This window comes from Melozone crissalis, unplaced genomic scaffold (assembly GCF_028551555.1).
Source record: "Melozone crissalis strain CALT ecotype California unplaced genomic scaffold, PUWL_Pcris_2 ptg000032l_1, whole genome shotgun sequence".
Taxonomy (NCBI): Eukaryota; Metazoa; Chordata; class Aves; order Passeriformes; family Passerellidae; genus Melozone; species Melozone crissalis.
The window spans coordinates 3385944-3411228 of record NW_026535810.1 but is presented as its reverse complement, the minus strand read 5'-3'; the positions used below and the strand labels follow the sequence as shown (position 1 = coordinate 3411228).

At 47.7% G+C, this 25285-nt stretch overlaps 2 protein-coding genes across 2 annotated transcripts in view; one reads left to right on the top strand and one right to left on the bottom strand.

Moving 5' to 3' along the window:
* CCDC43 (coiled-coil domain containing 43) overlaps positions 1-25285 on the top strand; it is a 69973-nt gene that overhangs the window by 5960 nt on the left and 38728 nt on the right. Inside the window, exons 3-5 of the mRNA XM_054281429.1 lie at positions 1127-1262; positions 1639-1694; positions 2880-3910. Coding sequence (XP_054137404.1) covers positions 1127-1262; positions 1639-1694; positions 2880-3067 — 380 coding nt within the window. The 3' untranslated portion in view covers positions 3068-3910. The remainder of the gene's footprint in view (positions 1-1126; positions 1263-1638; positions 1695-2879; positions 3911-25285) is intronic.
* On the bottom strand, positions 6494-25192 carry MEIOC (meiosis specific with coiled-coil domain). The gene is made up of 8 exons (XM_054281370.1): positions 25145-25192; positions 22953-23078; positions 18395-18552; positions 18161-18265; positions 14975-16814; positions 12994-13128; positions 9741-9921; positions 6494-6783 (listed from the first exon to the last, which is right to left on the bottom strand). The coding sequence occupies exons 1-8, from the start codon at positions 25190-25192 to the stop codon at positions 6494-6496; spliced, it is 2883 nt and encodes a 960-aa protein (XP_054137345.1).

Here is a 25285-nt window from a genome sequence, read left to right as displayed (position 1 = left end):
GGAGATTGTGACAATGGAATGTGCCTTTGGTCTAAATCCTGCTTTTTGTTGGTTTTGCATTTTCTTGTTGCAAAGAGCTCATTGTCAGTCCCTGGTCACTGCAGCAGCCCCAGCATCCATGGCTTTCCCCAGAAATCCTGGAATTCTGCTCTTGGCCTCACCTTGCCTTTGGCTGAGGACAGGGAAAAGCTAATGCTGTTCTATGCATTAAATAAAATAAATTCTTCTTGAGGACAAGTGACTGGGATTGCTGGAGCTGCTTCTTACAGTGCTCACCCACAGGGATTTTTCTTGTTCTAAAAAGGCAGCACAGTGTGTGTGGATTCATGGAATTCCAGGGTGAAATGATATCACATGGGGTTCCATAAAAGGATAAATCCCCACTGAAGTGTGGATCCACTCAGAATAAGAGTCCTGAGGAGAAGTGATTAACAGACTAAAAAAAAAATTGGTGTCAAAATCAGATGTCAGTTTAGGCAATGGGCAGTGGAATTTCAGTGTTAAAAGGTAAATCTGTAAGGTAAAGGTAAATCAGTGTTGGTCTCTCTTGGTTGGAAAGAAAGGGAGAGCATGGAACTGATCCCTGACTTCAGCTTTTCAGAATTTCTCTTTGATGGAGGTTAAGTACATATTAAATAAACTTATTAAGCTGCTTTGAAGCAGAAGAGTATGTGATTTGGAGTCAAATGGATTTTCATTAGCCAGAGCCTGAGTGATTGCAGTTTCACTGTGAAACTTCCCTTACTCCAGGAATAAATAACAGTGTGTGCTCCAGGATTAACAACAGTGTGTGGTGGTGGCTGGGTGCAGCCCAGGAATTCCCCTCCAAGAGACGCACAGGGTGCCATCACTGTCACCTCAGGGTGTCACCTCAGGGTGTCAGCCCCATGCTGGCCCTACCCAGCCCCGTGGTGGCTCCTCAGCAGCTCCATCTCTCCCAGATCCCCACTGGAATTCCCCAAAGCAGCAGCACTGGTGCCCTTGGGAAAAGCTCAGGGGTGTTTTGGGGTGAGATCTCTCCCTTTGGGTGGGTGCATTTCCCCTGCAGGACGCAGGGAGCAGGCAGTGAGTGACACCAGGGGCTTGTCTGTGGCCTGGGCTGACACTGTCACTCCTGTGCTGCCAGATGAGGTCCAGGCCATCGCCAGCATGATGGAGAAGCAGGCCAGGATAGTGGTGAAGCCCAAGGAGGTGTCCCAGGAGGAGAAGCAGAGGAAGGCTGCGCTCCTGGCCCAGTATGCCAATGTGACTGATGAGGAGGAATATCCTTTTCCTGCACTGCTGGGGGCTCTGAGGGACATCAGCTGCTCTAAACCCCCTCAAACAACACTCTCCCAGCTCTGCAGGGTCTGCTGGGGAAGCTTTGCAGTCTTTCTTCATGATAACTGCCAGGGACAAAGCATGGGAGCTCCTGGGAGGGTGTTTGTGGCACTGCCCAGCCCAGGTGTGGCAGGAGAGCACTGAGTGCCCCCATCCCTCAGCAGCTTTCCCAGGAGAAATCTGCTGAAATAATCCTTTACACAGAGAGTGTGTGGAGTGGGAGGGTTAGAAGTTAACTCTTTGTGGTGCTGAGGAATGAGCTCTTCCCTGCCCAGCACAAGATCATTACTGGTGGCTGTGTTTCCTTAACTCTCTCACTGGTGGGGATGAACAGGATGGATTGACGACCGCTGTAAATATTGGATCAGAAAAATGTATCCTTTCAATTCTTGGTGACTCAGGCTGCTTGGCAGGCAGGCAGCCTCCATGGTGAGTTTCCCATCCTTCTCTCCCTGTGCTGGTCTCCCTGGGATTGGTTTTTCTCCCTGTGTCCCCTGACCTTGCACACAGTGACAGTGACAGTCTGTGTGCTCAGAGTGCAGCACTCACACCAACCCTGCCATGCATTTCCTTCTCCTCCCTTCTTCCACCTTTTACAGCTTCATAAATCATGCTAATTGATGAGGACAATGCTCCCAGAACATCAGGTTAATGTTGACTGGTGTCCAGAGAGGGAAATCCTGTCAGGAATGAAGCTTTGAGGCAGCTGAACACCCAGGGTGGGCAGGACCAAGGGGCCATGTCTGTCTCAGAACTGGGACTGTCCTTGAGCTCCCAGGTGGCACATTTAAGATGGAAGCAGGTTTTATCACATAATTAAATATGAAAGCTAAGTTATTGGGAACATGTATGTAGCTGTCTGTCTACACACACACATATGTGTGTACACATATGTTCAGACATGTCTCACACAGCTGAACCCACTCGAGGCTGTGCCCTGAGTGTTTGCTTCCTTTCAGGTTTGTAGAGGTTTGATATTTATTTTTACACATCAGTCTTAAGAAGCAGTAGGCAACCTCATTTTTCTAGGAAAAAACCCAGAATCACTAAGGTTGGAAAAGAAAAAAAGTTCTCTGGGATTGAGTCCAACCATTCTCCCATCACTGCCAAGGCTACCACTAACCCCTGTCCCCAAGTGCCAATCCCTGACCACCCTTTCCATGAAGCAGTTTTTCCAATATCCAACCTAAACCTCTCCTGGCATAACTTGAGCTATTCCCTCTGTTCCCTGGGAGCAGAGCCTGACCCCCACCTGGCTGTCCCCTCCTGTCAGGAGTTGTGGAGAATGAGAAGGTCCCCCCTGAGGCTCCTTTTCTCCAGGCTGAGCCCCTTCCCAGCTCCCTCTGCCACTTGTGCTCCAGAACCTTCCTTCTCTAGGAGTGGATGTTTTTTCTGGTCGGAAAAACAACCAGATATTCCTTCTCCTTCCTGCATTCCTCATTCCCCACTTCCATCCCTGCCTGGTGAGGAAGCAGGGAGTCAGAAGGTGAGGGGGGAGGTAGAACAAACCCCCCATGTGCCCAGGCAGTGCCTCAGTGTGAGCCCTTAGCCCTGCCCAGCATTGTTCAGAAACACCAACGTGGAGGATGTGCTGAATGCCAGGAAACTGGAGCGGGAGCTGCTGAGGGATGAGTTCCAGAAGAAGAAAGAGCAGGATAAACTGCAGAGGGAGAAGGACAAGCTGGCCAAGCAGGAGAGGAAGGAGAAGGAGAAGAAACGAACACAGAAAGGCGAGCGGAAGCGGTAGCTGGTGATTTCCAGTTGGACTGTGAAAGGATAAAATTAATTCTGAATATGGTGTGTGTTTAAAAAGCAGCAAGAATTCCAGGCACGTGGCTGGGAGCAGTTCTTGGAAAGTGGTGCCTTTTTTTCCCTTTTTTTTTGTTTTGTTTTGTTACATAGCAGAACAGAATCTCTGAGCAGCTCCTGGACTCAGTGTGCCCTGTGCTTGTGGTATCAGTGCTTGTGTACCAAAGAAGGGTGAAATTATTATGTCTGTCTCGTTAAATGGATCCATTTTTACTTCTGACCACCTGGCAGCAGAGCATGGTGTAGGAGCAGCCCCTGCACTGGCTGTGGTTTGAGGTTTGAGCAGGACATGCTGCTCCAGGGCACACACATGAATTCATTGCCACAAGCCTTGAAAAATGTCTTTGCAAATCCCTGTTTGCACTGCTGAGGCCAACACTGCAGCCCTGCTCAGGCTGGGCTGGGGCTGAGATGTGTGAAACAGCTGAGCTGCAGTGATGGGACTGTGGATGAGGGAAACACCACCCAGGCAGGAGCACTGGCCTCAGCAGCAGCAAACCCCACTCCTGACACAGTTTTGGACTCCAGAGAGTGGAAAATGGGGCTCCCTGATGTTCTGTGGGGTGAACATGGACTGTTACTTCTACAGCTGTTGCCAGGGTGAAGCTCTGAAGCTGGGTGAGCCAGGGATGCCCTGGGGTCACTGTTGGGCACAGCTGTGTCCTGGATGCTCCTCCTCCCCCCAAAGGGCTCATCCCTGCTGTTCCAGCCTTGTTGTGGTGGTGTTGCCTGCTGGGGAAGGAGAACACTAACCCTGTGAGCTGAGGGGGGAGGAGGGGCTGTGCCTGGGCTCTGCTGTTTGCTGTGGGGTGACCTGTGCTGAGCTCCTGCCCTCCCAGCGTGCCTGACTCCAGGGCCAGGCCTCCCCCTCAAGCTGCTGCTCTGTGTGTGTGTGTGAGTCTCCAGCTGCTTTATCTTTGGACTTGAATAATAAACTTGATTGGCAAAGAAGTGATTTCCTCTGAGTGATGTTGCCATTCATGTGTTCTGTGTCCTTGCTGGCCCCTTGCCCAGCAGCAGCATTTCTCAAGGCTTGCCTTGGTGCAGATGCAGCTTCATTCCTGCCTTGTTTCTGTTTCTCAGGGCTCTTTCCTGGGAGCTGACCCAGCTCTGCTGCTCCCCAGCCTGGCCTGGTGCACTGTGCTGGTTCCTGGTTGGTATTTCAGGTGGCTCAGGCAGCTGCCAGGGTGTGGAACAGGGCAGGGGGTGTCACTCAGCCCCAGCTCTCATATCCAGGTGCCCTGGAGCCCTGTGCACACCCTGGGCTGAGGCTGGGCAAGGCACTGGCTGGGATCTCACCTCCTGCTGGCACCCACTGGCTGTGCCCATCCTTGTCAGCCAAAGTGGCTTTTCCCAGAGCTCTGTGACCTGGCACTGAACTGCCCAGCCCTTGGCTTCCAAGGAAAATGCAAGCTGAGGGCTGGAGCTGCCTACCTGCATGGGCATGGCCCACCTGAGCCTGTCATGGCCTCCTGAGCCCTTTGGTTGTGAGGGTCCAGGGGAGGGCAGTGTTCACCTCTTCAGGGGTCAGGAGCAAGGGCAAGTCCAGCCCTTTGGCTTCCAGCAGCTGCCCTGGGGCAGAGTGGAACCAGGAGCAGCACCAGTGGTGTTAGAAAGTGAGCTGATGCTTCCCAGCTCTTGAGGCTGCAGTGCTGCCCCCTCTGCCCACCCCATGTTCCTGCCCCTGCCCCCCACGACTGTGGGCTCACCCCTTCCCATGCCAGCAGTTTGTGCCATGGATCAGTGCCCAGGCAGCTCCAGCCACTGCTGCTCCATTCAGGACAGTCAGCAGTGCACAGCTGGCACTGACAGCACAGTTATTTATAGAGCAGAAATAGTCTGGACTCACCCCCAAGATTGCCAGTGCAGATGACAGAATTGCTGCATCAGCCTCCCCTGGCAGTGCAGAGCTTGGAGCTGAGACTTTTGCAGGGAAGAATCACTCCCTGCTCTGGCTCCCTTGGCATGTCTGATGTTATGGTCAGAGCTGTCTCCAGAGAGGGATTTCAGCCTCCCCTCTGCTTTATCCTGAACTCAGTTCCATACCAGACTCAATGCTTCCCCCTGGTACCGGTTCACCTGGAAACACACTTGCAGAACAGAATCTCTTCAACAAAAATGAATTTATTTTTATAGACAACTCCAGTCAGCACAGTCAGTTTTGCTTTAACATCAACACAGCCTGGGTCAAACTGAACCAGCCCAGAGCAGTGGCTGTTAGGAAGCTGTGCTTGTTCTGCCCCTCTCCCCTGGCAGCACTCCTGTCGTTGCAGTGATCACACCCCACCTTCTGCTGAGCCTTTCTCAGTCGTTTCTGCACATCATCTCATGCCAACTTATCTCATGCCATCACCCCTTCTGCAGATCAGCATCCCCAGCAGCAGGAAGGACAGAGCCATGTGGGTACCAGGGTGTGCAGGCATGGTCAGCTCAGTCATTTTAACCCACTGTTCAAGTGAGTTTTTCCCAGGGCCACTCTGTCCCGAGTGAATCCATCACTCCTGCTCCTAAAGACTGAGAGCTGCAAGCAAACACCAGTGCTGGGAGCTGCCCAAATGCAGAAGGGAACTAAGAAGTCTAGAAGTTGACAATCAAATTTCAAACCAAACTAGTAACTTTAAGAAAATCCAAATTTCAGAACTTGGCACGACCTTTTCTGAAGTTAAATTAAAAACAACGCTCATTATTGAAGCTCCTTCACAGCTCTGCAGGACAATCCTGTCTGCCTGTCGTAGTTTGATTATGCTTAAATACTTTACAACAGTAGTTCATTTGTTCCCAAGAGCATTCCAAATACCTGAACACATTCACTAAATTCATGGTTTCACACAGCAATTATGCTCTACTGGTAATTTAGTGGCACCTGGTGCATATTCCCTTTCCCAACGTAGACTTTAAAATCTCAAATTCATAAATATTTGTATTTTAAATATCTAGTTTTACATGAATATTGGGTATTTCTAGCCTTTTTTCTTTCTGTTTCCAGGTTTTAGTTCAATAAGGAAACCATTTTACATCACAATCTGATCTGACACCAACCTCACACCCCGGCACACCACAGTCTTTAAGAATCATTATTTAAAAACCTATTTCCTAAAGCAAAACTAAAAGGAGTTATGGGGAGAGTTGGACACCAGGCTTCACCCACAGGAGTTAAATAATATCTTGGCTGTTAATGAATTAGTCTGATTATTTTTTTAAGTTAACATTCACCAGTTTGGCTTTACAACATTCTGACCCTGCCCATCACGTTAACAGCTTAACCTGAGAGCCCTTAAGGCAAATCTCACTTCTCATCAAGAGATAGATTTAAATATGAACTTTAGCAGTTGAAACTTTGAAGTAACTAAAAAAGAACCAAAAATTACGAGGAATTCCCGTCTCCTCTCTCATACACACTGCGGAGCAGGTCCGTGCACGGCCCCGGGGCTCCCTCTGCCCCCCCTTCCCTGGGCCCTCTCGGGGCCGCAGCAGCCGGGGGGGTCTCGGCTCGTTTCTCTTCGGGCGCCGCCCCCTCCTGAGGAAGTCTCTCCCGAGCCCGTTTGCCAGCGGAGGGTTTGGGCAGGGTCATCTGGAAGGCGCACCAGAGCACGGTGCGGACCTTGCGGGTGGCCAGGCACAGAGCCCGGAGCGCCGCGGCCAGAGCCAGCACCACTGCAGGGGAGGAAAAGAGCGCTGCCTTTAGTCCCGAGCGCTGCGGGGCTGCCCTCACACCCACCCTGTCTGTCCCTTTACAGCTTTATAAAAGCTGGGTCTGAATTTCTCAGCCCTCACACAGCGAGGTGTGCGGGTTTTAGGCTCTGAGTTTGTTACAGAACCTTCCTGCTGCAGCTGCATCCCGGTACACACACATTAATGGCACCTGGGCCCTTTAATCCCAAGCACTGCTGGGGCTGCCCTCACCCCACACCCTGTCTGTCCCTTTACACAGGTTTATAAAAGCTGGGTCTGAATTTCTCTGCCCTCACACATAGCAACGTGTGTGGTTTTTAGGTTCTGAGTTTGTTACAGAACCTTCCTTCTGCAGCTGCACCCCAGGGTTGGGGTGCTCCATGCACACACACAAACCCCAATGGCACCTGAGCACTGCTGGGCCTGCCCTCACCCCACACCCTGTCTGTCCCTTTACAGGTTTATAAAAGCTGCATCTGAATTAGGTTCTGAGTTTGTTTGAAGGTTCTGAGCCTTCCTGCTGCAGCTGCACCCCTGTACACACACACCCTAATGGCACCTGGGCCCTTTAATCCTGAGCACTGCTGGGGCTGCCCTCACCCCACACCCTGTCTGTCCCTTTACAGGTTTATAAAAGCTGCATCTGAATTTCTCTACTCTCACAGAGCAAGGCAGTGTGTGGTTTTTAGGTTCTGAGTGTGTTTGAAGGTTCTGAACCTTCCTGCTGCAGCTGCACCCCAGGACTGGGGTGCTCCATCTACACACACACCCTAATGGCACCTGGGCCCTTTAATCCTGAGCACTGCTGGGGCTGCCCTCGCCCCACACCTCCTCTGTCCCTTTACAGCTTTATAAAAGCTGCATTTGAATTTCTATGCCCTCACAGAGAAATTCAGATTTCTCTGGTGTGTGGTTTTCAGGCTCTGAGTTTGGTGTGTGGTTTTTAGGTTCTGAGTTTGTTTGAAGGTTCTGAACCTTCCTGCTGCAGCTGCACCCCAGGGTTGGGGTGTTCCTGTACACACACATTAATGGCACCTGGGCCCTCCCCTTTTGGTCACAGCAGGGTCCTTCACCTGTCCTGCCAGGAAATCCTTACCATGGGTGAAGGAACAGCTGGTTTGGGGCACTGGGCTGAAGCACAGCTCATGTTCTGTGAATGGGTGTTGAACCACTGGGCTGTGGTCCCAGGCTGCCCAGAGCAGCTGGGGATGCCCACCCCTGGAAGTGGCCAAGGTTGGACAGGGCTTGGAGCACCCTGGGATAGTGAAAGGTGTCCCTGCCCATGGTAGAGGTGGAGCTGGATGAGCTTTAAGACCCTTCCCACCCAAACCATCCTGTGATTCTGTAATAAATGCTTAATATTGGATCAGATGGAATAGAAAGGTGCTGTGGAAACAAGACCTACTCCCAAACAAAGCAGAACAGCTTCAGGCCTTTCCCTCAAGGTTTTGCCTGACAGAGCAAGTACAGTTACTGCATCCAATAATTTACTGGTCAAAAAAATCCTCCCCAACTGCTGCTCCAGGTTCAACACCCCAAGAGAACCATGGGAGGCAGAGGACCAAGCACCCCCCTCCAGGTAAGTAATGAGATCCCACTGTGCAGCCTCCTCTCCTTTCCCAGCACAAGAACCTGGATCTCCAGATCTGACAACTCCTTCCCAGACTGCTCTCTTCTAAAGACAATTATTTTCATGGGCTTCAACACCCCCTTCACCTTAACAAGTCTCATAATCTTCAGTCAAGGTAAAGAGAAACAAGAATGATGGGGAATAAGTGAAAAGAAAGAATGCTGCAGTGAATTTTCTGAGGTAAACTTCAGCATTACAGAACTGCATGATGGAACACTCCAAAATAAAATAATCCCTGTAATTCAGATGGAGAAAGAACAGCAGAAGGGATCAGAAGATTCAGAAACAGCTTCTGACACAGGGTAGAGGTCAGAGTGTTGCAGGGAGCAGGAATTTACCCTGACTCCATCTCAGAGACAAGGGAACCTGCCACTCTGCCTGTGCCCTGGTGAAAGATTAAGCTGAATATCTGGGACACCATTAAGAATGAAAACATTCTGCCCATTGTATTTTTGTGCATCCATCCAAAATATGATTTGTAATTATGCCAGTCTAAGACAGAAGATGCTTGAAGAGGAAATCCATTTGTAAGCTAAGGCCATGTTCGTTACTTTGGGCAGATTCAGCATGGAGGAACCAAGGAAGTTGTAGACAAAGACAGAGCAGGGGGTTCATAGGAAGAGGAATATGGGGGGACAGGGAGAAGCTGTCACAGACACATTTTCTGAAAAATCCTTTCCTTAGGATTTTTTCTCCTGAGAAGCTGAGAGGCCTCAGAAATGAAATGTAAACAATGGTTATCTGCTGCTGTGCAATGCAACAGGTGCATCTGGGATTGGTGTCATGTGGTTGTTTTTAATGAATGGCCAATCACCGTCAGAGTCTGAGCCACAAGCCTTTGTTATTAATTCTTTCTTTTTCTATTCTTAGCTAGCCTTCTGATGAAATCCTTTCTTCTATTCTGTTAGTATAGTTTTAATATAATATATTAAAATATAGCCTTCTGAAACATGGAGTCAGATCCTCATCTCTTCCCTCATCCTAAGACCCCTGCAAACACCATCACAAGAAGCAAGAGGCAACTGCTTAGTAACACCTCCAGTCCCTGAATGTGTTATCAAAAAAATCCACTAATTTTTATTCCTTGCTAGTTTATTCATTGAATTACCACCTCCAAACTGATTTAACCTATTTATCTCTAAAACCCAGTTTTAGCGTCTCCTCAAACCTTAACCCAAACCCCACCCAGCCTACCTCTGACAAAACCCTAACACTGAAAAGTTAAAACTTTAATTACAACCCCTCAGTTATTTTTGCAAGATGTTCAACACCCCAGCTACCTCATCAGGGCACACCAGCCCAGCTGTACCTCTCTCATCCTGGCACCTGGGGGGGCCGTGCCGCTGCCGGCTGGAGGCGCTGACGATTTCATCCTTCCTGCGAGCCTGCACCACGTGGATGGACTCCAGGTGCTTGTCCAGGGCAGTGGAGATGTTGGCGTGGAGCGGGGAACTGCGCAGGCGCTCCATCTTCCCCAGCAGAGTCACAACCTGAGGGACAATGCACACCTTACAGGGGCTCACATTTACAGGGAGATCAACTAACCAGGGAACAGGTTAATTATCATCATTACTTTCTTTTGAGAGGCAGAGAAGTTACAGGTGAAGCAGGTTTAAGTTCTTACCCAGGATTTGTTATTGCTAAACCCAAAGCTGGGTGTGCAAAGGACAACAGCAAAGCTACAACACCCCAGCAGAGTCACAACCTGGTGAACAATGCACATCTCACAGGGCTTCACAATTACAGGGAGATCAACTAACCAGGGAGAACACATTAATGAGCATCATTTCTTCGTTTTGAGAGCAGTTCATGAAGATACCGCTGAAGCAGGTTTAAGTTCTTACCCAGGATTTGTTATCTCCAAAATCAAAGCTGTGGGACAGCTGGGTGTGCAAAGGAGAAGATAAAGCTGCAACACCCCAGCAGAGTCACAACCTGGTGAACAATGCACACCTTACAGGGCTTCACACTTACAGGGAAATTAATTAACCAGGGAGAACAGGTTAATTATCATCATTACTTTGTTTTGAGAGCAGTTCATGAAGTTACAGGTGAAGGAGGTTTAAGTTCTTACCCAGGATTTGTTATCACCAAACTGAAACCTGTGGGACAGCTGGGTGTGCAAAGGACAAGGTCAGAGCTACAACACCCCAGCAGAGTCACAACCTGAGGGACAATGCACACCTTACAGGGGCTCACACTTACAGGGAAATTAATTAACCAGGGAGAACAGGTTAATTATCATTACTTTCTTTTGAGAGCAGAGAAGTTACAGGTGAAGCAGGTTTAAGTTCTTACCCAGGATTTGTTATCTCCAAACCTAAAGCTGTGGGACAGCTGGGTGTGCAAAGGACAAGATCAGAGCTACAACACCCCAGCAGAGTCACAACCTGGTGAACAATGCACATCTCACAGGGGCTCACAGATTAATGATCATCATTACTTCATTTTGAGAGCAGTTCATGAAGTTACAGCTGAAGCAGGTTTAAGTTCTTAGCCAGGATTTGTTATCTCCAAACCCAAAGCTGTGGTAGAGCTGGGTGTGCAAAGGACAACAGCAAAGCTGCAACACCCCCAGGTTACTGGTTAATACCAGATCTGTACATCCCTGAACAAAAGGTGTTTTCAGAACAATTTTGTTCTGAATTTTTTTTGCATTTCCCTGAATTCAGAGCATTGGGGTCCTCCCTTCTCACAGCACTGCTGCAATTTCTGGGTGAAAACCCAGATGGGGACTTTGAGCAGTTCATGAAGTTACAGCTGAAGCAGGTTTAGGTTCTTACCCAGGATTTGTTATCTCCAAACCCAAAGCTGGGTGTGCAAAGGACAAAATCAAAGTTACAACAGCCCAGTAAGGACCCCCAGGTTACTGGTTAATACCAAACCTGTACAGCTTTGAGACATCCCTGAACAAAAGGTGTTTTCAGAACAATTTTTTGTTCTGATTTTTTTTTGCATTTTCCTGAATTCAGAGCACTGAGGTCCTCCCTTCTCACAGCACTGCTGCAACTTCTGGGGAAAACTCAGATGGGGATTTTGAGCTGTGCAGGGCAGCCTGGGCCAGCAGCAGTCACAGCTGCACTGGGAAAGGGAAAGCTGCTGTGGAACCATGGCTGACTTTGGGATCAACACTCAGCACTAAGGGAACTGAGAACAAACATTCAGAAATAATTCAGGTTTGTTTAGTCCACTGAAAATGTGCATCTTTGTTGTCTTATCTTACACCAGTCACATCAGCTGTGGGTTTCCATAATGCTGAGAACGTGGTTACTGGTGTGCAGAAAAAGGGAAACTAAAAATCCCCAAATTGGGATGTCCCTCAATCCATGGCTACACTTAATGTCTTAAAGGAATGCATGGGACTGTCAAGAAGATTTAAGTGGATGCTCCAACTATAAAGAGTTAATCCCAGATTCAGCCAACTCAGCCTCCACTCAAACCTTTATACCAGGGTTCCTCTCTGGCCATCACCAAGATTTCTGATGTTAGAGTCCAGGTTTAACAGCCCCACTCTGCTGTTGAGCATCCTTAAAAGTACCTAACAAGGGTTTGAGGTGCTGTACCCTGAAGTTTGGTTCCTCAAATGGCTGGAGAGGCTTAAGCAGTGTTTTGGAGGCAGGGTTGGATTACCAAGCCTCGTAAACATGGAAAGTAAGGCTGTTCTTTTGGGATTCACAGAGCAGGAGTTTTAGTGCCCTAAGGCCATCCATGTCTTGCAGTCCATGGGCAGCACCAGGTCCTGCAGGAGGGAGCAGCCACAGCTCCAGGGATTGTTTCTGCTGTGTGAGGCAGGCAGCACAGGCTGCTGCTCCCCCCTGCTGCCCAGGGACAGCCCCAGCACTGCTGCAGCCTCCAAACCCAGCATTTCCCAAAATCCTTCCACCCCACAGTCCCTGGCAGAGGGGACAGCTTGGTTTCTGCTTCTCCTTGCCTGCAGCACCATGGCTCTGGGCCTCAGGAGGGCCACAGCAGCCCCCCACCATTCTGATGGCAGAGTCTGTGCTGCCTCCTGCCCCAGATGTCACCTCCCCAAGGACCCTGGGGCTGTTTGCCCACAGAGCTCAGACTCCCTTGCCCTGCTGGGTTAAACAGCAAACTGGTAACAGAAATTCAGGCTGAAGGCGTAAATTATCAAATAATCATTCTACATTAAAATATACCAGACTCTCAAGCAAATATCTATCTTCCAAACATTAACTAAAGCTGTTTTTTCCCATAAAGACCTCTTCTATCAATGTCTCCAAACCCACAGTGACCATTTCCCTGCCAAGCTGCTCTGAATGCAGCACCCCTGAGAGCCGTGCACAGGCTCCAGGACTGGATGCTGCACATTCCTACACCAGGAACAACATCCTCCTGTAAGTGTGAGCCTCAGCCCCAGTGTGGTTCCCTGGAAACAGCACCCTGGAGCTGCAGAAGCTCTACCAGGGACTGCTGAAATGCCATTCCCTGCACAGCAACGAAGAACAAAGCTATTTTGGGAAAAGCTGCTCTGATCATCTTACCTATCTCACACTGTACTCTAAGTTCAATAGATTTTTTTTTTTAGTCCTACAACTCACTCTGGCTTGTTCCCGTAGCTGATCCACAATTAAGCGATCAACCCTTGATGGATTTGATGTCAGCCTTGGAATTGGAATGTTGTTAGTACTGGAAACCTTCTTCCCTTGGAAATTCTTAGCAAGAGCTGATTCAGTCTGCAGGAAAACAAAAGAACAACTCCCTCAGAATGTACATGCAGAGCGTGCTTCATTACAGAAACAAGAAAAAATATCAGGTTCAATTTCTTCCCATCAGGGTTTTGGAGATTTTTAAAGGAGACAATGAGGATTCAGGCATTTGGGATTTAACCCTCTGGTGAGACAATCACCTGCTTTAAGTGAACAACTGCTTTACTCAAAGCAGTTCAACTAAAGCCAACACACCGTGTTCCAGCAGTGCTATGTCTGCTCACTCTGACTACAGCCTGTACTGGTTTTGCCTGGAAATAAAATGGAGGCAAGTCAGAATTACAGGGAAAAAAAATGACCAAACAGATGTGGATCTCACACATAAAATTCAAATAAAACTGTTTCTCAATCAGCAATTAATCTAATTTTTGTACAGATTAAACTACAGAAAGATTTTTTTCCTAAACACCTTGGTCCAGTGGAAGGTGTTCCTGCCTTTGGTCTTGGTCTTTAAGGTCCCTTCCAAACCAAACCATTCCAGGATTCTATATTTTATTTAGCCATCAGAAAACTATTTTGAAAACTGTTTGCAATATTCCAAGTTTCCATCTCTTTCATCCCCTTGTTATGTCACTCTAAAACACCCATAAGAACATAGAATTAGGTAAAACTGATTTAAAACTGCAATTCTTGGATGGTTTCATAAGTGGTCACTATCAACAAGAACATGGAGTGCCAAGACAAGGGGGAATGGCTTCACACAGAGAGAGCAGCTTTAGATTAGATATTAGAAATAAATTGTTCCTCACTGGCACAAGTTTTCCAGAGCAGCTGTGGCTGCCCCATCCCTGGCAGTGCCCAAGGTCAGGCTGGATGGAGTTTGGAGCAGCCTGGGACAGTGGAAGGTGTCCCTGCCCACGGGACTGAGGGAGCTTTAAAGTCCCTCCCAACCCAAACCATTCTGGGATTCTGTGATAAAATGAATTTCTCCCACCATGACTCATGCCAGATTTTTCTGTCTTGCTCTTTCCATGCACCCCAGACACCACCTTCCCTCCTCCTTCAGCTGGGCTCACACTCTTCCTCAAACCCTCTATACAAAGCAACTCCTGGCTTTTGTCAGGAAACACCACCAAAAAAATCCCCACATTACATCTTCTTGGAATTGGTTTCTTTGTAGGGGTTGGCACAGGAGAACTCCCCAAGGCCCCACTATTGCCAGGTGACATTTGGCCCAGCTCACCCCCCAGATAACCACAGGTATTGAAATTCAAACCCCATCTCAGCTGGTGAAATGAAAGCAGGTTTTCCTACAGACCTGCTTTTAGTAGGGCTGCACACAGCACTACCTGAGCCTTTTACTGCAAGGGTTTTAATTAAATGACCCTTCCCTGGGGAAAAAAACAAAGAACCCCTTCAAATACACCTTGGGTATAAACCTTCAGGGAAACAGGAGCTAGGAATTCATTATAGCTTCTAAAAAATGGAATTGAAAGAATTAAAGTTTAGTTTCAATTCAAAACATATTTACTAGTTTTGCTTCCAAAGTTCCAGAGGCACTGTATTTATTGTATTAATAAAAAGGGTATAGAACATGTTTGTTCCTCATGAACACACCTTCCCCAGCCCTGGGACTGGAAGAACCCCTGAATTCCTGCTTTTGGTGCAACATTCTATACAACATTAGCTATGCTTCCAGCCAGGCTACAAATCCCCACACCTTTCACTTTCTGTCCCAAAACAAATGTGTAACTCTGAAGTCCCATCAAGCACTTCAACTTCTCCCAGTAGAACAACCCATGATTTGTGACTGCACTGAGCAGGATGAGATCTACATCAAATCTGTGCTATTTTTCTAGTTTGGTTTTCTTACCTTCTTCCTTTCTTTCTCCAAAGCTCTCCACTGCTCATAACACTCCTCCAGTCTCACGTGCAGCTCGCTGGCAGGCCCACTGCGACTTTTCACTTGCTTTTGAAATCCAAATGCTGACACAAAGCCAGAAAGGGCATTGTCACCATACATCTTCTCTGTGAAGCAGGGGTAGAGGCGTTTGAGATCATCCTGGGAGAACAAGGTGTGAGGCTCCACCAGGGGCACCACAGAGCGGCCCAGGAGGTGAGCAGATCTCATGGGGAAGGTGCTGGGGCCCAGCTGTCGGTTCCTCCTGAAGTCACCCACCACGCAGTTGGGGATGCCTGGAGCCTGCAGGCAGCTCCCAGCACCGATGGCACTGGTGTCCCCATTCCCTGCCCCCAGATGCAGCTGCCCCTGAGACTCCAGTAACTCCTGGTACATGTCCTGGAACACCCCATCTGCCTGGTTCTGCCCTTCCAGATCACAGTGCTCGCTCTGTGCCTTCAGCTGGAAACGCTGCTTGTTCAGATTGTCAATGATCCCCAACTGCTGAGCCAAGTAGCTGTCACAGAATCCATTGGGCTGCTTCAGCTTCTTCTCACTGAGGTACTCGAGGAGATTCTCTTCCCCACCCCTAACCAGGGCTTCCATGCACGCAGCTGCCCGAGCTCGCTCTGCAGTGCTGTAGCCAAAGTCAAGGCTGGAGAGGAACGGGTTGTCCTGACAGTACTTGTGAAGTAAATTACTATTTAAAGGCAAATTTGAAGATGGCAACTGAAAAACATCATTAGAATGACGAGAGCTTTTTGGAAATGCAGGTGACTGATTATTCAGTTTCAACAAAGGATTTGGATTCTGGAAAGGGCCAGAGGTTGTGGGTTTGGTTTGGATGTTCATCCACGCTGGCCTGGCACTAGAGCCTGCTGAGGGGACTGCTGCACTGGGCAACAGTGGGAGTGATTTATAGAATTCAGGATTCTGAAGATCAGCCTTGGAAAACTGCTGCTTTTCCACACCATTATTGCCTGGACAAGCTGCAAAAGATTTTAGTCCATATTCAAATTTTTGCCCAAAATCAGTGCCGAAGGAAGATTCGCTTGCAAATTGTTTTTCTGATACAAGTCCTACAGACTTGGGAAAAGTAAAGTCGTGCTGATCTGAAATTGTATCTTCAAATTTTTTCTGAGTTCCTGATTTAACTTGAAATAATTTAGCGTAGGGCTCTGCATCCAGAGATGGTGCCTCAGGGGTTCCATTTACCAGCTTTCTATTTTCTTGGAGGCCACAACTGGTGCCCTTGCTGGGCTTTGCTTTACCAGCATGAGAATATTCAGTGTACCTGGTAAAATCTGTGTTCTCATTGTATCTGTGACACTGTGGAAGGAATGGTTCAGCCCGCTTTGGGTGCACCTGTGCCTCTGCTCCTTTGGGACACACCTTCTCCCTTCCATAAGAATAAGCATCGGCTCCCGAGTCTTTGATTGCTTCTGAGTACCCAGCCTGGGCTGCAAAGGTGTTTTTCAGGTAGGGGTAGTTCTGATAGACAGCTGCTGTCTTCACACTCTCATTAGCCTGCAAGGTGCAGCCATTGGCACGCTCACTCCTGGCAGAGTACAAGCTCTGCTCTTCCAGGTCCACGCCGGCAAAGCCGCGGTAGCAATCGTCAGCTTTCTGCTGTGCCACCAGGGTGGGGCTCTGCAGGAACTGCTTGTCAGCACCAGGGAGGGGCTCAGAGCCATAGAAACCCTGCTGGGGCACTGCCCCAACCACTGCCCTCCTGCCCTCTGGCAACAGCTCATGGTGCTCCATTCTGCTCGTGCTCACCGGCCACACTGACTTCAGGGTGGGAGGGCAGCTCCTAGAAAACAACAAACACGTGGTTAGACACTGATCTGTGCTGCTGCTCTTCGTTCCCACACACAAAACAAGGTTTAACAAACTAATTATTCCCAAATAATTTCTCTCAAATGATTCCAAGATGTCTGACTTCAACTTCTACCCAGTCCTGTCATCCTCAGTTTCCCATATCTAGCTGAGAAAATGGGATTCTGCCTTGTCTGAACACAGCTTAGGAGCTATGGACAGGCCTTCAAGCTGCACACATCAAACCCTGGTCTGTCAGTCTGTCCATCATCACCAAAACACTCCTGGTTCAGCACCAAGCTCAGGCACCCAGACTGCCCTCAGTGTTCCTAAGCCATGTCCCAGAACTCCAGAGGAAATGTTTCTCCCTCACCTCCCTTGTGCACTGCAGGGAAAGCCAGAGGCAGCATCCCAGCACACCTCATTTCTTTCCACTAACCACCATGAATGAACCATCAATCCCTGACTGCCAAAGAGAGCTGTAAACAGACTTAGCAAAGGGGAAATGTTCCTGGAAGCCATTGCAGGGCAGTCTGAACAGCCCTGAACCAGCCCTGCCTGTCCACAGCAAAGGAATTAATGAGTTTTTTTGTGATATCAAGACTGACTCTGAAGTTTTCCCTGATTTCAGTCACCTAGTAGAAATCACTGGAACTGTTTGGGAAGACAGAAAGGAAAAGCAGTGCCTGGCTTGGGAACCTGAGAACTGGGCTCCTTGTTTTGTCTCTTAGACCTGGAAAACCAGAGAGCTCTGGAAGTGTCATGGGGATGCTGGACCTGCCCCTTCAGTTCAGGTTGTTATGACTGTGGAATTGTCTCTTCCTGTGCAGGAATAGAGGCAAAATAAACCTGACATTTAGAAACACAAATATTGCTTAGGTAGCACTAACAGCAAGAAACATTAATTTTGCATGGAATTTTCTCCTGCCAGTTCAGACAAATGTGAAGGAGTTTGTGCTTTGTGTATTTTTTCTGTGAATTGACATTAATTAAGAAAGAAACCTAAAGTCTGAATTCAGTCTTGATTAAAACAAAAAAACAGACCAAGGGGGTTCATCTGAATACAGCATGTCCACAACACTTGTTAAGATCTTATTAAAAAAATGCCAATTAACAAGTTCTGTAAATATCAGAGAGCTGCCATGCAATCTAAGTGCTTTGGGAAAAGCTTCCAATTATCTCAAGGAAAATGTTGGAGGATGAGGGGAAGGGAGAGAAGGGAAAAGGGAGAGAAGGGAAAAGGGAGAGAAGGGGGCCTGGCCAGCAGCAGATGGAGCTGACCCAGGAGCACAGGGAGATCAGAGAGGAGTTTCTGGTTTCTGTCACCTGCACCTCACTCACCCCTCAGCAAAGCACGGCTGTGGTTTGTCTTGTTCCTCCAGGATGTTTGACACGAGTCCATACAAATCAGTTTCACTGCCATAATCATTCCTTTCGGGCTGAATCCTGAAAACCAACTGGGTGTTAATAAAAAGAATTCCTTCATTCCAAGTAATTCCTATGTTAAATTAAACAGAAAAATATAATTCATCTATGCCAACACACCCACACTCACTCCCTGTCAGGGATGACTACCTGGACTTCAGGTTAATCTGAGGAGCAGCAGGCTGCTTGGTGTCATCTGTACATGTAGACCAAGGGGGGTACAAAAGGGAAGGGTCCATGGGTGCAGAGTACTCTGATGTTGAAAGGGAAGAACTGTAGGCCTGAGGTAACTCCACATTTTCTTCATTCTGCATTGAATGTACAATAAAAGCATTTGTTTAACGTGAAACACATCAAATTGCCATTTTGTCATTGTACATGGTTGTAACTAACCCTGGGAGGAACCAGCACATGAGAAGTCAGCAAACCACACACTTGGAACACAACTTATTTCAGGCCATGGCAATGTCTTCAAGCAGAATTCTCAAGCAGAACTCTCTGTCCCTTCCCTTGCCTTCTGCTGCAGATGGAAGCTGATGGATCATTCTCACCTCTCACCCCTCTTCTGAGCACAAACAGATGATCTCAGGTGTGCTGAGCTAGTGTTGCTTAAGGCTTATGGAAAGTTTTGTATTTTACATTCTGCCTGGCAGTTGTTTAAGAAGAAGGTGCTAGAGCTGCACATCACAACTTCTGTGTGTCCTGAGCTGAGCTTTGCTGGAAACTGAGTAGGGGACACCTCTCCAACCACCCAGAGACCCCCCCAAAAAGGCCCAGGCAGGCATAGTAACAACAATTGGTACTGGATTTGTAAAATACTTTCTTCAATCCCACCAGACACCAGGAGCTGTTTGCATTTGAATGGGAGAATCCACACATGGGGCCAAACCTCAATTCTGCTGGATCCACAGGGATTTAAAAATAGCCCAAGGTTTTTGGAAAACAATGTAAAACTGTGTATTCTTGGGGCTGGAATGGGAGGCAACACAAAAAAAATAGTGAAGAAATATGAACCACAGTGTGCATCCACAGATCCAGCATCAGCCTCCCCCAGGACAAGCCAGAAAAGGAACACACCAGGAAATTATTGGCAAATAGACTTCTCTCATTGCCATGGCAGAATGGGTATCAATAATTATTGGTAACAACTGATACATTTCTTGGGGGCCTGAAGCTTTTCCCTGCCAAACCAACCAGGCTGAGGCACACAATACCAACAGGTGTGTCAGCAAACTGTTCTGGTTCTGGCCAGGACAGGGTTAATTTTTGCAGTAGCTGGGAAGAGGACCCATAAGTTATTCTGTACCACCCAAGCTCATTGCCTGGGGTGGGAGAAAGGGGCTTTTTCCAGGGAGAAGGGGATCCTTCCAGTGGAGAAAACGTGCTGGAGGGAGCCATCCAGAATAACTGGAAACTTTCCCATGTGAATCCCTCCCTGTGCCCTCTCCATGAGTGCTGTTGCTGTTCCCTTCCCTTTTCCTCTCTCAGTGCTGCTCCCAGTAAATTGTTCTTAGCCTGGGATCTTTTGTGCCTCCAATTCTCCTCTCCACTGTGCCACAGCAGGGAGGGCAAGGGGAGGGATTGGATCAGTGTGGGGTTTGGAGAATCTCAGTGGGAGAGCTGAACTGGGAGGGGCCATTCCCAAACCAGGCACCCAACAAACCTGACACACAAAGGGTTCACAGCAGATCTGCCCTGGAAACAAAGGATCCAAGCATTTGTTGGAGTGGGTATGGAGCACCAGGCTCTGGGGAAGTTGAACAGTTCAGTGGAGTGTTAAAACCACACTGGAAACAGTGGGGGTGGGACCTTCAAACATTGGGATCTGCATTTAGTGATCAGTGAACACCTGAGGCTGCACCAATCCAGCTGGGGCTGCCATCAAAACCTCCATGTCTCATAGAATAAAGGACAAAACAAAAAGGGTCAGAATAACACCTCAATCCAGAGATAAACTCAGTCCTTTTGACATCTGTACAGGAGACCTTATCAGGTATCCACATCCTGTGAATATCTGGGTCAAGAACACTGCTGTAATTATGTTATCTCCCCAAGGAGAGTTTTGTCCTCTATCAACAAGTACTCTCACTGCAGAAATCAAACTGATCTGGACCTTCCTGTTCAGGACATCGGGTCTAAGGCCACAGAACAATGAGGCACTGAAGGAACACGGGAAAGGACCACACCAGGTTCATTTCACAGCACACACAGCTGGGAATTTCAAGGATTAGAGCTGTGAAAGCACCATTCAGGACTGAAAAACCTACAGGAGCAGGTAAGTGAGAAATCACTTCCTCTGGACCTTTGGGACTAAGAAAGTTAAAAAGTAACTTCCTGAACTGTGCCTGGGAAGAAGGCCTGTCTAACACAGAACTTGAATGCCCTCCAGGGGCAGCAGCAATTCCAACTGCAGGAATTGTTTTAGACAAACACAATAGCACAGAGCAGCATTGCAAAGACAGTGCCAGATGCCAAACTTGCTGTAATGTTGGTATAATTTTACACTGGTTAGGATTCTAACTGTGACATGTTTCCCTGAATTGCCTTAACCTTTTTGAATATTAAACTTACATATGTTTAATGTAAGTTACATTAAATTTACTTATAGATTACATATGTAATCCTTTTGTTGTCTCTTGTCCAGTCAAAGATGGTAACAGGAAATCAATTGTACAATGGTTTAAGGAAGATGAAAGAGAATTTAAATTATTAATTAATTTTACAACTAGATGGGAATCTGACAACACACACTCACTAAAATTTCCTTTGATGCATGAGGAGGGTGAAGGTAAATATTGCTGAGGTAGAGGAGATAAAGCAGTAGCAGAAGGCCACAGGATACAAGTAAAGGTAAAAGGAAACCCCTGACCATTAACACCTCCCAAAGCACCTCAAATCTGGGAAATCAGCCTGCATGGAATTAAGGAAGCAGGGAAACAACATTGACTATTTAACATTAACTGTACTTAAAACCATAGTACATATTATTCATGCTTTTATTGCTCTAGACCTGATCAATAATGGAACCACAATGCAGCCAACAGGACACAGTGCATGGACCCATTAAGAAAGAAACCACAGGTGTCAGCACCTGTGCAGCACATGGACAACAAGGAAATACAACTGAAATTCAAGATTTCTGCCTAGATATGGAACAGAACATCTGTAAGTTTGAAATTCCACCAGTGATTAAAAAGGATACAGAGATACATACAAAAATGATACTCAGATATATGACCAAAAGGTGGGTTTGTTTTAGTATTCATTGTGAAGATATAGAAATAATCAATTAAATCACATTCTGATTTTTGTAAATTTACCCAGCTTGGAGATTCCAACTATTCAACCCCAAATAGCTTCCTTTAAACTACTAAGAAACCCCAATATCTTAATTTCAACTGTACAACCCAGCCCTATGGGTATGAGCCTTGTGCTGGTATAGAAATTGCTACAATGTAAAAATTTGCAAAGGCAGTTTAAAGCAGCTAAAAACAATAGCAGAAACTCTACTATCCATCATGACCCTAAAGAAATCCATCAGGTGATGGAATGAGCAAACAAAGATGGGGATCACCACAGGTGGGATGTTTAATTTAAGGCTGCAAAAGCTCAGTGGCTGCATTAGGCAGGAACTGTGGGTTAGACAGGCAGGTTTATGCAAACTTTAGTGTCTAAATTTTCTTACTTTTCACTCTTTTGGTTTGTGGGAAACTTCCCTGGGCACCAAGCACAGAATAAACAACGTCTCCTTTCTCAATCTGACCCTTCCTCTACACTTATCTCTAAGTGGTTCTTGAAACCAGCAACAATGTTAGCCCAAAACATCTGCTGCAGTTTCTGCTGGTTGGTCCCTGCCAGGAGTCAGGAACTGGATCCCTTTTCTCCCCATCATTACAGAGTGTTAAGGTACTGAAATAAACTTACAGCAAACTGATTTCTTGAGGAAAGGTATTGTATCCTGATTAAATGACAAGGAACATCTTTACCTTTATCTTTATATCCTGATTAAGTGAAAAGGAACATCTTTATCTTATCTGATTGGTTTAGACAAAATATGCCTTCTTAGCTCTCAGTAAGTGGAACAATAAATGGTGTTTTTGCAGGGTTAAATAAATGTTAAAGATTCACAACACACTCCTTTGGGGAGCAGAGCAGCCTGACAAAATAACAAGTCCTGGATGGAAGAAGTAGCAAGTCTGGTTTTGAAGGTGCTGGGAATGAGTTTTCATTTGAGTCTTTTACCTCAGTGAAAGTTTATGGCTACAAAAGGCAAAAATTCCAAGAGAGAGCTGACATATTTCACTGTCCTGGCACTTTCTGCTGCTCAGACTGAGAACTGGTTCATACAAACTCTTGGACTACAGGAATATCTGAGGCAATGGCTAAAGTTCTTCTTCTTACCCACTCTCCAGTTCTCCTAAAAGAGTTGTTTGCTCCTCACTCTACCTACATAAGAACAATTACCATGAACATTTCACCAGAATAATGTGAAATACCATTTTAACAAACATCCCCACAGCTTCATCAGTGACTGCATTAGAAAAGCCATTGTCCCCCCTGATGGAAGTTACAACAAGGAGGATTTATTACAATTATACCAAACTCTGTGATTTATGTTCAACCACTTTAGAAACACCTCCTGATAATTTTGTTGACAAGCAACCCCGACTGTTGCAGAGCTATAAAAAGAATCAATAAGGCAGCAAACCTGTGATTTGTAGCAGCCATAGAGCGAGGCAGAGCCCGGCAGGGCGGTGCTGAACACGTCCGTGGGCCGCCCGCCCCCTTCCGCACTGCCCCAGCAGCGGCCGCCGCCTCGGAACGCCACGTTGGGCTGCGGGGACAGGGACAGCGACATCAGGACACATGGAATGGCATGTGGGGACAGGGACATCAGAACACACAGAATGGGACAGGGACATCAGGACACATAGAATGGCATGAGGGGACATCAGAACACAGAATGGATGAGGAGCTGCAGGGACAGGAGAAGGACAGGGACATCAGAACACATAGAATGACGCATGGGGCTCTGGGGACAGAGAAAGGACAGGGACATCAGGACACACAGAATGGCATGTGGGGACAGGGACATCAGAACACACAGAATGGCATGTGGGGCTGTGGGGACAACAGAACACACAGAATGCCATGAGGGGGCAGGGACATCAGGACACACAGAATGGCACATGAGGGTATGGGGACAAGGACATCAGAACACAAGGAATGGCATGAGGGGCTGTGGGGACAGAGAAAGGACAGGGACATCAGGACACACAGAATGGCATGAGGAGCTGTGGGAACAGGAGAAGGACAGGGACATCAATATACACAGAACAGCATGAGGGGCTGTGGGGACAGGGAAAGGGACATCAGAACATACAGAACAACGTGAAGAGCTGCAGGGACAGGGACATCAGAACACACAGAATGGCATGTGGGGACAGGGACAGGGAAAGGACAGGGACATCAGAACACACAGAACAACATGAGGGGCTGCAGGGACAGGGACATCAGAACACACAGAATGGCACAAGGGGCTGTGGGGACAGGGACATCAGTACATACAGTCATAATTACACACAGACACACAATTATAAACACAGCTGACAGTCATGGATTTTATACCAATATTAATTTCTTTAACACCTCTAATTTACTGCTGGATTCTGTCCCATCTGAGTTTTCAAGGATGTGGCTCTAACTATGGATGTAAAACACTTTGCTATTTACTCTAAAGGAAAAGCTGGACCTGCCAAAGCCAAGAAGCTCCAAAGGTGTTCAGAGACAGAGGAGGTGCAGACCAAGAGGAAATCTGAACTCTCCCAACATCAGAGCCACCACAGGAGAATATCAAACACAAAGGAATGCTCACAGAATCATGGCATGGTTGGAAGAGACCTTAAAGCTCATCCAGTTCCAGCCATGGGCAGGGAATCCTTCCTCCCACAGCTGCAGAGGAGTTATCCAGCCTTCCTTCACACATTCCTGGACACCTCTGGCCCTTCCCAAACACTGTTTAACACACATGATGGCATGGATGTGCATTTCCAGTTGTTGGGAGCTGGAAATTTCCTACAATACAAACTCTGAGAGCTGTGGGAGGAATCTGCTCTGTCCTTTAACTATGGGAGAAACAATTCCAACCAGAGGGACACCCCTTCAAGCGCAGAAACCACAGGAAATAAGAACAAACAACAGCTGTGCACTCTTCTCCTCTTCTCCCAAGGGCGAGGCACACAAGGAAACGCTGAACTGGTGAGCTAAACCCCCTTTTAGCCAACAAATAAAAAAGTGAAGTTATTGGCATTTTACCACAGCAGCTCATTTGGGATGATGAATAAATTCAGAAGAATCAACGTTACCCAGGGATCAGGGTTCAGAATAAGCTCTGCTCTCTAGAAACCCATCATTCCGCAGCTCCCAAGTGATCTTCATGGTAGTTCACACCACTTTTATATCCTGGTATTATTTGGTGTTTTTCTGGCACATTTTCCAAATAAGTGAACACACTGAGTTATTGCAGAGCTCGGCTATATATCCTGAACTAACTGTGCCATATTTTCTCCTCAGAGATTGCCATTCACAGGGACACCTAGCACGGCGACCCCACAGAACAAGGGCAAACTTGTAGTGCCACAAACAACCCTAAGACACCCCATACCCACACTTTCTTCCTTTTTCCACAAACAGGTGTTTTTCAGGGTGCTGAGGGGTATTTCCCCCACAGACCTGAGCTCCGTGTCTCACACCTACTCCCACACAAGAGGGCGCCGTATCCCAGAGGGGACAACGGGGCTCGGACACCCACCGGGGTCGGGCCTCGGTGCCTAAGGGGTCAAGCCTAAGACAACCGCAGCGGCCCGCTAGGTGTGTGACGGGTGAGGGCGCACAACGAACCCCGGTGCCCGTGTCGCTCCCGGTCCCGTTCCCGTCCCTCACCTCCATGGCTCCGGGCCGGTCTCGGCGCGGGCCCGCGCGGGGCGGCCTGAGGCGAGTTCCGGCCGTTGTCCTCGCGCCGGCCCAACGGCCGCCCCACCC

Bases quoted from the DNA above. Each gene is read 5' to 3' on its own strand.
- MEIOC (XM_054281370.1), bottom strand. From the start codon at position 25,192: ATGGAGGTGAGGGACGGGAACGGGACCGGGAGCGACACGGGCACCGGG. The intron at 18,553-22,952 runs GTTTGCTGCCTT...CATTCAATGCAG, and splicing joins ATGGCTGCTACAAATCACAG to AATGAAGAAAATGTGGAGTT. The intron at 6,784-9,740 runs GTACAGCTGGGC...CCTCCCCTGCAG, and splicing joins CAGGTGCCAGGATGAGAGAG to TGGTGCTGGCTCTGGCCGCG.